Source organism: Pinus tabuliformis, chromosome 2_1 (assembly GCF_031772625.1).
Source record: "Pinus tabuliformis cultivar Carrire ecotype Pingquan chromosome 2_1, CPIR1, whole genome shotgun sequence".
In the NCBI taxonomy this organism is placed as follows: domain Eukaryota; kingdom Viridiplantae; phylum Streptophyta; class Pinopsida; order Pinales; family Pinaceae; genus Pinus; species Pinus tabuliformis.
In genome coordinates this window covers 415,848,239-415,863,670 of record NC_142299.1, presented here as the reverse complement: position 1 = coordinate 415,863,670, position 15,432 = coordinate 415,848,239, and the positions used below count along the sequence as shown (strand labels likewise).

At 42.8% G+C, this 15,432-nt stretch overlaps 1 protein-coding gene across 1 annotated transcript; it reads left to right on the top strand.

The window, feature by feature from the left end:
* Positions 1-2,928: 2,928 nt before the first annotated feature.
* LOC149200677 (uncharacterized) lies at positions 2,929-3,558 on the top strand. Its single transcript, XM_089401026.1, has one exon. It carries the CDS (start codon positions 2,929-2,931, stop codon positions 3,556-3,558), a length of 630 nt encoding a protein of 209 aa, XP_089257152.1.
* Positions 3,559-15,432: the final 11,874 nt, after the last annotated feature.

The following is a 15,432-nucleotide window of genomic DNA, read 5'->3' as shown; positions in this document are numbered from 1 at the left end:
GCATTGGTCTCAACCATGACGTACTGGTTTTGCAGCCCGCTCTCACCGTTTGCCCCCGTAAGCAGTGTTTGAACTGCCTCTGCCATCGACTGCCCACATTACCTGCCTCCTTCCTTGTTGCTACCCACCCACGTTCTCCCTAACCACAGCTGCTAATAGTTTGGCATTTTCACCTGGGTAGTTTAACCTTTCATCGTTTACCCTTAACCCCATTTCTCGTTTCGAATCCAGAGGTAGCTTTCAGCTAACGGTCTAGACAGTTATAACTTATGGGGGACATCCTAGATTATTCTACGGACCCATTGGAAGGAGAGCCCATTTGGACAAAGCCCAGGACCACTCTAGAGGGTTTCTACTCATTTGAAAATGAGCTCTCCGAAGAGATAGGTGCCCTTGCCTCCATCTCTAACTAATGATTCATGTTGGTCTCACTACCAGAAGACACCCTTGTTAACCCATAGTACAGTTCTCAGCCACTCTCTCCTAGTTCTCTAGCTTTTGTTGAGCCATAGAATGCCCTTGATGGTCTAACCCTAGGCGTTGCCTCTGCTTCGAACCACTCCTCATCTGGCATATGCAAACCCTTGTCTCAACAACTCTCGACTTCGACTTCTCTAGCATCCACCTGTTCTACCTTTCTTACCCTCACGACTCCCCTGCAAGGCAACTTTACTAGTATTGGCTCTATTCAGAGGTTTTTCGCTTCCATCTTGACTGCCGCAGCTAGGGTTTCAACTTCACCAACGACTACACAGACTTCCGTTTTTCCTGAAGCGGCGACCTCCAAGTTCAGAGAGGGGTCTAAGAGGAAACAGAGTCTAAAGCTTTGGAACTATGAAGTCTTTCTCAAGCTCATAGAGGATACACTGTTGCTGGAGACTATGGAGTCATCAGAGAAAGTTCTGCTTGGTCGGGTCAAAGGCAGACACTACAGTGTGGAGTGACTACAGAAATGGACCATGGAGGTATGGGGCCATCATCTAAATGACCCCCCCCAAGGTGTAGACTTTTGTTAAAGGTTGGTTTTCAATGTGTTTTAGTTGTTTGGCACACACCAACTGGGTCCTTTCGAATATTTGGCACATTTACCAAGCCCCTGTTCTTCTTCGGATGTGGACGCCGATGTTTGATCCTAAATAAGAAAGGGTGGATGCTAGACCTATCTAGGTTTGCCTCCCGGGGCTTCCATTTCACTTCTGGACAGAGGAAATTTTAAAGAAAATTGGGAATGCACTTGGTAACTATCTTACTTATGATGCCTCCTTTCAGACTTCGGGTGCATGACCTATGCTAGGATCTTAGTTCACATGGATCTAATTGATGGATTACTGGAACATATCAATATACAATGGAGAAATATAACTAGACAATAGATCCTGGACTATGAGGGCGTCCCATTCTGGTGCCGGAGATGCCACAGAGTTGGGCATTTGTTCAAAGATTGCCCCCTTAATGGAGGTTCATCCATAAAAGCTACGAGATAGGAGCCTTTGACTATAGAAGCTTCCAATCAAGTGGAAAAACCACATATCCCAGAGGAATTGCCTTGGCACACCGCTTCTCCTGTTAGGAGGACTGAAACACAATTTGCCCCTACGGCTTCGGCTTCAGCTCTAGCCAAGTCCTCACAGAAGAAATGAGGAAGGCCTCCACTTCGTCCTCCTCCTCCACCATATGTTATTGTCAGGTCTGCCTCCGGAGACTCCATCGACTCGGGTATGAGCACCCCTCTCCCTTTTTCCTCTCTTTGTTGCTCATATGTTCACGATTTCTTGTCATCTAGTTTTTCTTTGGATTTGGGTTTGGGTCTGGTATCCTTTGTGCCCCCTGCCTAGATCATTTGTGACATTCCCCCTCTCTTCCTATCATTGCCCCCACTCCTCCCTCCCTGTCGACTACTCCCCCTAACCCTCACTCTACCACCACTATTATCCTCGCATTGTAGGGGTATCAGACCCATTCAAAGGCAAAGAGACAGGCAGTGGATCATGTTGGCCTTGACATTATCTCACCCCCCCCCATGCACAAACTTCACTGAGGCCGACCTTCATCTATTACTGAAGCACAATCCTAAGCAGGAGAGGATATTGTAGCCGGTAAACAATCCACTATCCCTGGGGTCCTTAGAGCTAGAGAAACCCCCTCTGAACCCCCTCCATGAAGATTCTTTCTTACAATTGTCGTGGGCTTGCTAGGCCTGAGAAAAAACTAGCACTCTGTCAGATAGTTCAATCCGATCCTCTTGACATTATTTTCTTACAAGAGACCCTTGGCCCCATTGCTGACATTTCTAGATCCCTTGAGCACATGCTTCCGGGGTGGAAGTTCACTGGTCTTGATGCACAACAGAGATCTGGGGGTATATCCTTCAGATATAATGCCCGTTCCATTAATCTAATCAACTGTTGGGGCGGGGCTAGTCATATTGGAGCAGATATTTTTTCAGTGGATCTAGGCATGAATTTTAGAATTCTTAATATCTATGGGTCGTGCCAAAACAGACCGGAATTTTGGGACAATCTCTTGGGGTCGAATACCTTCTCTGTTGATCATCTGATTTTGGGTGGAGATTTAAATTTTTCCATTGGACACTCAGAGTCGTGGGGCCACCGTTCTCAGAGAGATTCACTCTCGGACTACTTTTCTACCATTCTGGATAATCACCAGCTGATAGACATTCCCTCAGCCAAGATTCAAGCCACCTAGAGAAATAATCAAACTGGGGAAGATAGTCTAGCTCGCAGATTGGACCGTTTCCTTGTCAAAGAGAGCATACTTGATTTGGGTTTATGTATTAAGCAATGGATCAGATCGGGAGGGATCTCTAACCACCTCTCCATTTATATGGAAATTGATGGAGGAAGAGCAAAACCCAAAGGTCCTTTCAAATTCTATTCAGCTTGGCTCAAGGAAGCCTCCTATATCAGCATGGTCACAAACTTCTGGAAAGCAAACCCTCCAGGGGTAGGGGGAAACTATACAAAGGGTTTTCTACACAACCTTAATATGCTGAAGAAAATGTCCAAGAAATGGGCACACAATAAGAGGACACATGATGACCTTTCCTTGAGACAAATTGAATATGATCTATCGATATTTGAAAATGAACAAGGTGGACTATTCAACATAGCTAAACCTAAGGAGAGGATAACATCCCTTTACTCTGCAAGAGGAAAAATTCTTAAAGACCGTGAAGAAGTCTGGAGACTAAGAAGCAGGGCGATATGGATGCAGGAAGGGGATGCTAACACAAAATTCTATCATAAGTTCACCAATGGCAGAAAGGTGATTAACATTATTTGGCAGCTCCAAAACAAATATGGACTATCAGCAAACACTTTCCCACAGTTAGCCTCTCTTGCAACCTCCCATTTTAAGAGAGCTTTTAGGGCCCCTCGAGAAGCAAACCTGGCAGATATCATCAGGGTTGCCCAGCTCTTCCCACACTTTGTGGAACAAGAAGAGGGAGGGGAGCTAATCAAGGAAGTCACCTTGGAAGAACTGGAGGCCACATTGAAATGGTTCAAGAAAGACAAAAGCCTTGGGCCGGATGACTAGACCATCGAGTTTTATCTGGACTTCTTTGATGTCTTAGGTACAGATCTACTGCATGTCATTGAGGACTCCAGGATAAATGGAAGAATTGAGCCATCCATCACATCTACCTTTATTGCACTTATCCCTAAAGCTGATAACCCTTCCTCCATTAATGAGTATCGCCCTATCTCTCTCTGTAACTGCCTATATAAGATTATTGCCAAAATCATTGCCAATTGGATGAGACCCATTCTCTCCAAGCACATCTCCTCGGAACAATTTTCCTTCCTACAAGATAGACAGATCTATGAAGCTGTCGGCACTGCCTAGGAAGTACTGCATACTCTTCACACCAGGAAAGGAAAAGGTATGATTCTGAAAGTAGACTTATCTAAAGCCTTTGACCAAGTTAACTAGTTATACATCAGAATGTTATTAACTCACTTGGGGTTCCCCTTCAATTACATTAAATGGATTATGAGTTGTATCTCTAACATACCCTATAGCGTCCTGGTCAACGGTAGTGCATCCCCTTTTTTCCTCTCAGAAAGAGGACTAAGACAGGGCTGCCCACTTTCTCCTCTTCTTTTCCTCCTTGTCATAGAGGGTCTCAATAGGAAGATAAAGGAAGAGCATAGAGGTGGTAGACTACAAGGCATCAAGATCATGGATGATTGCAGGCTCACACATCTACTCTTTGTGGATGATGTCCTAATCTTTTTGAATGGAAGCATTGGTGATTTGACCAGCATCAGATCCATATTCTCTTTATTCATGTCGGCTACAAGTAAGGTTTTAAATGCGAGCAAATCAACTTTGACAGCGACTGCATGCACTCAGCATGAGTTACATTTTTCTCTACAATGCTTTCGATTCTCACAATTGGGTCTTGCAGAAGGTTTGAAATATATGGGATACAAGTTAAAGCCCTTGGGCTATAAGATTGTAGATTGGACTTGGCTAATTGCAAAGATGGAAAAAAGACTCAACATCTGGTATCTCAAATATCTCTCATGTGCTGGCCGCCTCACTCTCATAAAGAGTGTTTTGGAAGCCACACCTATGTACTGGATGTCCCTGGCCTGGATTCTTAGAGGGATCCTTACCAGAATAGAAGCCCTTTGCTACAGATTCTTATGGAAAGGTAGCCAGCTGGGCAAGATTTTTGCTTGGGTTAATTGGGACGCTCTGAATCTACCTAAAAAGTGGGGAGGTTGGGGACTTAAAAAACTTGATGATTTCTCCACTGCTCTAGCTAAAAAGCTCAGATGGTATCTGCTCACAGGTGACAGCCTTTGGACCAGAGTGACAAAATCAAAATACATCGCCCCGCTTCAGATCCTGGACTGGATCAGGAGACCTATTAGAAGCACTTCCGGGATTTCGACAATATGGAAGGCTGTCATTAAGGTGATGAGCCCCAACAATGGGTAACTTATTGGGCTCATTTTGCCTATTATTCTCAATTAATCCACCATTCTTCATAGTTTATGCATGATTTTGAGTATTTTTATGTTAATTGAATGAATGAGAATAGTCACTTGACCATGAAGTCTAATACATGTTTATTGCAGATTTTTAGACAACTTTTGGACCAAGGTCAAGCATTTATGAGCCAGTCGATGCCAAATACGAGGGAACAAGGCTGAGGATTTGTAGGAAGGGTGTCTCCTACACTAAATGGCCCCTTCCTTGAGTTCTCCACCATCAGCTCGGAGTTCAGCAACCCACCAAAGTTGATTCCCAAGGACAGCCGAGCAGCTTTTGTAAAGTGGTTGATTACTTGTAGTTTGAGCAACCAAGCACCTTGAGTTAAGGAGGGTTGTTGGAGGTCCTCATAGTGCATAAGTAGGAAGGCTTCTAGCCTCCATAGTTTACTTCTTGAACATTTGTATTTCACACTTAAGTGCCGCTCTGCCTTCCAGCCCATTTTGGATCTTTTGCTGTAAACATTTTTGTGACATGGTTATTTTTTGAGTAATGGAGATCAGTTTCATTTTGCATCAGCTCTGAGCTTCTTCTTAGGAGGCTGTAGCTCTTGGGGTTGGGCCCAACCCAAGTTCCAGCACCTCCTTGGTGTACTTTTATATGTTTTTGCTACATTCATAGAATAATTTTTGCTAGTAGATTAAAATCTTGCTTGGTTACGTAGGTCATTTTTGATGGTTGAAATAGCTTTTCATGTTTTAGGTTGATTTGATAGGTTGGTAACAGAAAATATCTTCGAAAAAGGCCATCAAGCAACCCTTGATCTCACCTCTCCCTCTTTGGGACCATGAGCTGAGACCAGGGCGTCCTTGCTGCCACAAAAACACTGTTCTTGCTTCTTCATGCAATTGCTAGTGTTAGATTCTTAGTTGCAAAAGTTGATACCAGTTGTGATTACATGCTTAGATCTGTTCTTGCTTAGTTTTCATAGTTATCTTACATGATTTTCTACCAATAAATTTCTGTTCATCATGGTTGCTGGTTTCTAGGTCAAAATAGGTCAAAATAGCTAGATCTTTGGTTTGCATAGTCTTTGTTTGGTCAGTTTTGGAAAATAGTGTGCAAAACACCTGTGATACCTCCCTACCTACCCTTCCTCCATCAGAAAACCTACTCCAACCCCCTAACTCATATTCCTCCCCTTCATTTGCCACCCTTTTCCGACTTGACCTAATTTCCATATCTTTGTGCAACCTTGCTCTATCCATCCTTGAACAAATCCAACCATCCTTAATCACTCCTTAGCTTCATTCACCAGGTCCTAGACCTCTTCACACCCTCATCCAACCTCCATCTCCACTTTTCCACCTTCCTTCCACCATAAACCCTCCAAAATCCCCTTTCGAAACATCTTGTAGAACCCCTGCAAACTTCCTGTAGAAGTTCACGGGAGCGGGTTTTCGAGATCCGAACACTATGAAACTCTTTGTGAGGGTGATATGGACCCCTTAGGCCCTCTTCTCACCTTCCCAACCTCCTGCAAGTGCCTACCCCATTTCCTTTCACCAATCAACCTCTGCATAGTCAAAAACAGTTAAAGCACATGCATAATAATTTTACAAGATTACTCAAAAATACAAAAAGATGTTCCTTCTCAGATTTCACTTCATAAGTAGCTTAGACACATTCACTTTACCTTCCCAAGAGTCAATGGCATCCATTTCTATAGCTTTCATCCTTTTTCTTGCACTAGTAGGGTTAGTCGGTAAAACTAGGGTTTGCTAGGGTTTGCATTTCCTTTCAGCTTTCAGCTTCTTTTTGCAAGTAGATTAGCCTCCTTTGAGTTAGCCTTCGTCCATCACAGTTAAAAGCTTCTTCTAAGAGCTCATAGAATTTGGATTAAGCTCCTAGTGGACTTGTGCCAGCTGATCCAGTGACAACCTGCGGCAAGAGCTAGTACTTGTGCATATAGCACCATCGCTTCCAAGTTTGTTACGAACTACCAGGTTGATAAAAGTAAAGAAGGGAGTCCCAGGAGTTGCAGCATTCTTGCTACAATATTGGAGCCCACCACAAGACACTGGGCCCTCTCAGGGTGGGTCTCATTTGGAGAATCCACTCAGGACTAAAAGTACTGGTTGGTATTGACCCGTGGATTGGGTGTGGGAATTCCCACAGCCTACCTATAAACCTCATCCAGCTGCTTCATGAACATAATGTCACTCATATTGCTCATATTGTTGATAGAGAGAACTCCTCCTTCCTACATCAGGCCTGGAAATCTGCATATCAACTTAACATTCCCCCACAATGGCACCATCTGTGGGAGGAGTACACTCAGGCACTCTCTAAAGCCCATATTCGTATATTTGATGAAGACGATGAGATTATCTGGGCCCTCTCAAAATCTAGCAGATTCTCTCCAAAAGATGGTTATCTGGTGTTAGCAGAGTCAAGGAAGCCTCAGAATATCGAAGCCTGGTGGCAACATCTCTGGAAGCTGAAGGCTCCCCCTCGAACCAGATTACTCATGTGGTGCATTTTACGAAATAAAATCCCTACTGGGGATAATCTCATCAAGCGGGCACAATATGGGCCACACTGGTGTCACCTATGTAAAAGTGAAAACGAATCAGTTATTCACCTTTTCCTTGAATTTTTGGAACCCCATAGACTGTGGGAATTAGTCATCTTGATAGTCGTCCCTTCCTGCATTTGGACAACTACATTTTTCGTTGAGGCTTGGTGCTCCTGGTTTACCTCTGCTACCACCCCCAAGCAGTGCAACCTTCCAGCTCTGATTTGTTGGGCTATTTGGATCGCCTGTAATTCCCTCATTTTTCAGAACCTTTCTCCTTGTTGGCCTATCATTGCAGCCAAGGTTCTGGCTGATTATGCCCTCATCTCGGATGATCCTCCTCCCCAGAGACCCTGAATTATCATCCCCAAGCAAATTGACAATAGCAAGCCATGGGCATTGTTACCGAGAATAGTGTCTATGCAGAGCTGCTAATCCCACTAAGGCTGGTAGCTACCTTAGAAACAAACAAACTTAAAACTACTTTTGTTTTCCTTTATGAAAGATAGATGAGAGAAGAATAAAGGAGACCAACCTCTGTCTTGCGCTTGGTTCCTTGCTCGATTCCTCTCTCTTCTGATAGTCTTTTGCTACTTGCTTTCTTGTATACCCAGCTTCACAGAGTACTTGTAGAATCAAAGCAACATAACACTATACGAGAACATATATCTATCATCATAAGCAATATAGGATCAGATGTATATTAACCATACAAATGCATAAAACATAAATCATACAAGAGTATGGAGGAAAACTTGAATAGTTTTATTGATAATCAAGAAAGAGCCAAGAGAATTACAACCAATTGTTCTGACCCATCATCATCCTCTCAACAAGAAGCCCTTCTTCACCTCATGAAAAGCTTAGATCACCCAACACTATGATATTACACCAATAAACCAGCAACACTTCCTTACAAGAGGCAAAATTCTAGCCTCTGGATCTCTGGGATGAGGGATCCATATATAGATGTCTGCAAGCGAGGTGAGTCAGCTTGAGATTTGATTAGTGTCTCCCCTCTGATAGTTCTTGATTCCACTTGGAAATTGATGATCTCTTACTCATCCCTGGTCGAATTCAGAGAGGCAAGTGTCACAGGAGAAGTTTCTGGAAGATTCCATGCTTCTCCACCTTGCGGATTGACCCTGCCATTTGTCCCTTTCGCCCATCGCACCCCATAGAAGGGATTTTTGAAATGCAATGCACCTATTGTGTGTATTTAGGTGGGATGCAACACACTTTGCCGATGGAGCAGGTGAAATGGTCTAGTTTTGACCAATTTTGAGTAGTTTTTCATGGAGAACTTCTGGTATGTGCTGTAATGAGTTGACCTTGTTCTTTTAGGGGTTGGAACAACACCTTTAGGGACTTAGGAGCCCTTAGTTTATGGACATTTATGCTTGGGGTTGCAGTGCCCAAAAATGTCTATAACAGTTGCCCCCTAAAGCATGAGGTCGTTAATCTTTTGATGTCGGGTGAAATGCCTTATCATGAGGATCAGAAGTTCTTTCAAGCTGGAAGGAGACCTGTAATAAGATACAATACAATACATTATCCTCATAACATTTTCATGATCTAGCTGAGGCGGGAATTCCCATTCTCAGCTTTATAAATTCATTTTCATGTACATAGGACAGATAATCGTCTGAGTGTAGACTGATGATTCTGGTAGAGCCATCATCCCTTAGATTGGATGATTATCTGTGCAACAATGATGTACATTTGATGTCTTTATGTTCCTGAATATATATCGCAGCTCGGACGGATGAAACTAGATCTGGGGTCTTCAATCTCGTTCGATCTTCACTCAAAGTACAAGTCGATCCATGTGAGAGATGTTCTGGAGTCGAACATGGAAAGACATCGCCTGATTACCAACCAATGATGTAAGTTGTTAACAGGTGCGAGAGGAATCACCGATAATGATAATGATGCTCAAGGTACTGCAGTACAATTCATGTGGTGTGAATAAGGGACTTGGTGTCGAACACCACGTAAAATCTTTCGGTCGAAGGCCATTGATGTAAACCTGTTGCCGGAAGTGAGAAACTTGCCATTGAGGCATGCAAGCTTCAAAGTACTCAAAGGGTTGTTCCTAGATCGACTTCTTGGATAATGAGCTGATGTCGACAAGAAGCAATCCGTCATAGGAGGGCCTTAATGAATCCCACATCAATGACACGGAACGGAGCAAATTATTTTAATGGAGGTGAAAACAATCTGGTGATATATGGTTCAGGGTGGCGGTCATGAAAGGATGTAGCGAAAATGTATTATAGTGGGTGAGACACAGGTGAATTCTCTGAGCGACTTCTCTTGAACATATCGGCGACACTGACATGATGGATTGGTAGCATTAACCCCAAATGTGGACGGTGTGATGGAACCATGGTGATATGACCAGTGAATGGAACAACCCAACCTAACTAGGATGCGAAGTGAAAGTGTCATGTTCAAGAGTGACTTGCTACCAACAAAGTTTCTTCAAGTTTTCTTCCCAAATTTTCCCCAGTCATTGCTGACCAGTACCTCTTTATTTTTGTCAAGCTTGAGGAGGATAACATATGCTTGTTCTATAATTTGCCCTTCGGGCAAACCCATCACTATGTTTTAATGAGCCTAGCGATAGTGAAACTCGTTCTTGTCTGTTATGGACAAGTTTGTCACTATTAGGTTTTAACGAGTTTAACAACAAAGATAACTCGGTCCTTTTCAATTTTAGAGAGTTTGAAAAGGAACGTAAAGGAAACTTCAAAATCCTTTTTCATCATCTAATCCCTTAAGTCCGAAAAAGTATAAAATAATACGAAAGGGATGAATTTTCGGTAATTTTAACGAGCCGAACAAGACAAGCGCTCGATCTTTTTGTGTAATAATCCCTCAGGTCCAAAAGGATTAAAATCTAAAGGAGGGATAGCACTTCCGGTCACTTTAATGAGCTGGAGAGGCCAATGGCTCAACAATATTTTCATATTTTACGAGTCAGTTGAAAAGAGCTTAAAGGAGACTCGTCTTTGAGGAACGAGTGATAAATTCGGGTAGCAGCTGATTCCAGGTAAGGTTTGGCATTTTCCAATCATGGCAGTGTTACAAGGATGGCTAACAGGATCACTCTTTTCAGCTGTTCCTCAAAATGGGTAAATAATCAAGTGGAGGTGAATGATCGGCTAATACAGAGTGGAGGTGATGATGAGAACACGACCAAGGCTTCAAAGGCTGAAGTACTACATTCACGATGGTTATTTACCAGAAATTAGTTCATTTTTTATTTTAAAATGAGCTTAAATTCTGGGGGAAACACTTGCTCATTGCTTATGTTTATTTTTTAACGAGCATGAAGTCCGCGTTAAAACTGCTCGATCCAGTCGTATAATAAGGATGTCTCATCTAAGATGCCATTTTTGTGGAGCTTGCACCTTACAAAGCTTTGCTCCGGATCCTTTCTTTATGCAAGTTAGGAAACGACCAATCCAAAAAAAAGATAAATGGTCACTCTTCGCTTGCATGCCAAAAGGTTTGCATGCCCCCAGGTATAGAGAAAAATTTCCAGGTTACCAAGAAAGTTTCATCCGCGTAGCGGATAAAATTCTTTCTCGGCGATGCCTATCGAAATAGGCAAAGAGGAGTGGTGTCACCCGGCATAACCTTAACGAAGGTATCTTATTCCAGTCTGTTCCCATTTTCCTGTAAGGACGGGTTCACCAAATTAGTCATATATCCCTCGCGGAAATCAACCCTATACCCAAGGTTCTCTTGCCGAAGCAGACCAGGGTGCATGCCCCCTGGGTTTCAGTCATATCCTCCGAATCACTCGCGCTCATCAAGAGGACGGACTGGGGATTGATGAGACATTCCTTGCGTGAAAAGACCATTCAGGGATGGTATATGACTATTTTCTATGCGTGAACCGGGGAATGAAAGATGGTCTATGAGCTTGACCACTCTTCCTTCGTGCGAAAAACATATTACTCTAAAGAGTGAGGAGACAATGGCTCCCATGCAATAAATATAGTCTTGTCCAAGGAGTAGATTATAATCCAGGGGTCCTTGGACTACCATTACGTTCATGTGAATGGTTTTCCCTCTCAATGTAATGGGCACATTGGGAAGGATCCCTAACGGTCAACTGGTTCCTTTGTCAAAGCCTGTTAGATTTCTCATTTCAAGCAAAAGCGATGGCGAACCAAGCGCTTTCCAAGCAGTTGAGGAAAGGATACTCACAGAAGCCCCTTCATCTATGATGGTACTGGCCATGACCATTCTATATACTTAAGCAATGATTTGAAATGGTACACTAGCCGGTAAACGGGGTCTGCCTAGTAGATTCCAGTCAAAGGAAACAACCAGGTTGCTTGGAGGTGGGACCGAATAGACGGCCGGGTAAAACTCTGACGAACTTCCTTCTTGTGGTAAAGGAACGGGTAAATTGCCCCCATGTTCATCGGAGTCTGTGCCTACGAAATGAATTTGGACGGTGTCATCCTTGTTCTCTTCAGTGACTGTATCATTTGAAGATGGGACCTCTGAAGGCAAGACCGGGTCAACTGTCGCCTCGACCTTTTGACTTTCATCTGGTATGGATTCAGATGGTTTTTCTTCAATGATAGATGCTTCGGCCGACCACAAGGGCGTGTCAGCTGGATTTTCAACTAGTGACGGACTCGGCAAGAGTTTCTTATATCCAGGAGGGAGCCGTAACGGTGAAACCAGACGGTCGTCCAAAACTCTTTTAGCCTCATCTAAGAAGGGACAACGATGGACGGCATGATCGCCTTCACACAGTTTACAAGGAAATTTACATTTTCCTTTTTGTCTAGGGGCTTCACTTTCACTAGTTGATGGTGTATTTTCAACCTGATCATCAGAGGTTGACAACACCGGGTTGTGCAAACGAGGAGACTAGTCCCTTAAGATCTAAGGGATGCAAGGACAATCTCGATGATAGTGGTCTCCTTTGCAAATGACACATGGCGATTTAGGCTTGGTCAGTGCAGTGTGTGGATTTTTGCTAGACGACGCTTGGTTGCCCCTTTTCGCCTTTGGCTCCTTCTTCTTCTTCTCTTTCTTCTTCTCAGGTACTTGATTTTTGGCTTTACCAGCTTCACCAAGCGAAGAGGAAGGAGGAGAGGAAGAATTGGACGAAGTAGAGGGTTGGGGGGTAACTCTGGAATCGTTTAGTTGCTGACTCAATTGTTCAGGAATCGCGATGTTCTGAATGACGGAGGTTGAGAAGAGCCATATAGGAAAACCAATTGTTAGTCCTAGAAGCGACAATGTGGCATATGGGGTGCACCAACATCTCCCCAAGAGGAGAAGGGACTAGGATTTCCTCCAAGGGGAACTCCTTGGTTGGTAGACTCCATTTTCCTCAACCTAAGACCAATGTAGGAAAAGTGATAATTATTCTATTTAAAATAAATTTTAGACGCTTTGACACAACTTGTTTTTTCAATTTTTCAGAGTCGAGAAAAAACAAAAGATGACTCTAGTCGCCTTCGATTTTTAATGAGCCTGAAGTGACAAGTGCTCATATGGACCTTTTCCGTTAAGGAGTCTGAAAGGGAACGAAAGGGACTGCTATGGAAATCTAGACAGAGGGATTACCAAACCAATTGCAAAACTGCAGAATACTTTTTACGGTACGGCAGTCAATCTTCCCGAATGCTGTGTTCAGTGCATTGCGATCGATAGGGCGGAAGACACGGCTTCCTATGGATAAAGGATAAAGCCTATTGTGGTCTCCCAAAATATACTTGACGGTATGTGGGAGCACAAGTCCGTACTGGCACTTATCGTCTCAAAGTGGAGGAATCACCCAACCAATAGTGAAAACAACAGTTACCAGGCTTTACGACGCCGGAATACGTCTCTAGCCTAGACTTCTAGATGTTGTGCGTTAGGTTCCAAAGCGTTTTTAGATTCATTAAATTTATTTTATAGTTGATCTTGCTTAAGAAATTTGCCTTTCAGGTTCACCGCGTGATGTAGATGTACAATTCCTAAAATGCAATCTAAGATGATAAACAGTCGTTTAATCTTCTTTTTGCAAATGAAAATCCTAGCTACTAAGGAAAGAGAGATGGTGTTCTTTCAACAAAGAGCAAAGAGCACACACTATATGCACTGTCCTAAATCAAACCAACAAACAGTCTAAATGCAAATGCACGTGCATGTATTTGTTTTCAGCCTTCTTAATGTGTAAATGATAAAAAGAAAGCTAATGCGCAAATCTGAATTATTTTTCAAAGCGACAATTACTAACAAGCTTCTTTTCAAAACAAAATGAGGAAAATGACAACACTTTGCGATTTGGAATTGAAAACTTGCTTTCGACACTAGAAAAACTAATAATTCAGATCAAATACAATAGTAACAGGGTAATCGACTATCAAGAGCAATCAGACTCTCTTCTATGACTGAAAACGACACTTGCGACACTTTCAAATCAAGAAACGACAATACAATTATGCTACTTCTTTGTAAAGGAGAACTGAAAATGACTCAAAAAATACATAAAAACATTTACAGTTCTTTGCACAATGGAGGCGGAATAACAACAAGGAAAGGGGTTTCAAACACAGGTGTACTGACTACAGGCAGCAAAACTCCTGAATAGATTTGAAAAGAGTGAACAAAGAAACCAAAATTTAGGAACAAGGCCTTGTCTGATCAGCGCACCTGTAACACAGTGAAACTGAAATGCAACACACCTACTACACTCGAGAAGTGCGCTGCATTTGAAGTTCACAGAACAGATAGTGCACTGGACCAGGGATGAGACTTTGATTGGATTCCTGGTCACAGTTTGCAGTTCAGTTCAGGGATTTAGGCCAAGCAAGTGGTAATCAGTAAATCAATCACAAGGGTAGATCTAAGGAGGTTACTAGAGCCCCCACGAGGGTGATTAGAAATCTTGTAAATCAATTGTTTAATTCATAAACAAAACCCGGAGATTGACTGAAGCAGCATTGATCTACTTTGCACTTGCATAGCAAATGCAGTTCGAAAGCTCGCTGGCTTGACTTCAGGCTCCGTCTGTAAGTTTATAAAGTAAACAAATGTAGATGAAAAAACAATCTACTCGTTCCTCAGTGGAGTCGCCATTTTGTTACCGGGAATAGTGTCTATGCAGAGCTACTAATCCCACTAAGGCTGGTAGCTACCTTAGAAATAAACAAACTTAAAACTACTTTCGTTTTCCTTTATGAAAGATAGATGAGAGAAGAATAAAGGAGACCAACCTCTGTCTTGCGCTTGGTTCCTTGCTCGATTCCTCTCTCTTCTGATAGTCTTTTGCTACTTGCTTTCTTGTATACCTAGCTTCACAGAGTACCTGTAGAATCAAAGCAGCATAACACTATACGAGAACATATATCTATCATCATAAGCAATATAGGATCAGATGTATATTAACCATACAAATGCATAAAACATAAAATCATACAAGAGTATGGAGGAAAACTTGAATAGCTTTATTGATAATTAAGAAAGAGCCAAGAGAATTACAACCAATTGTTCTGACCCAGCATCATCCTCTCAGCAAGAAGTCCTTCTTCACCTCATGAAAAGCTTAGATCACCCAACACTATGATATTACACTAATAAACCAGCAGCACTTCCTTACAAGATGCAAAATTCCAGCCTCTGGATCTCTGGGATGAGGGATCCATATATAGATGTCTGCAAGCGAGGTGAGTCAGCTTGAGATTTGATTAGTGTCTCCCCTTTGATAGTTCTTGATTCCACTTGGATATTGATGATCTCTTACTCATCCCTGGTCGAATTCAGAGAGGCAAGTGTCACAGGAGAAGTTTCTGGAAGATTCCATGCTTCTCCACCTTGCAGATTGACCCTGCCATTTGTACCTTCTTGTCCATCGCACCCCATAG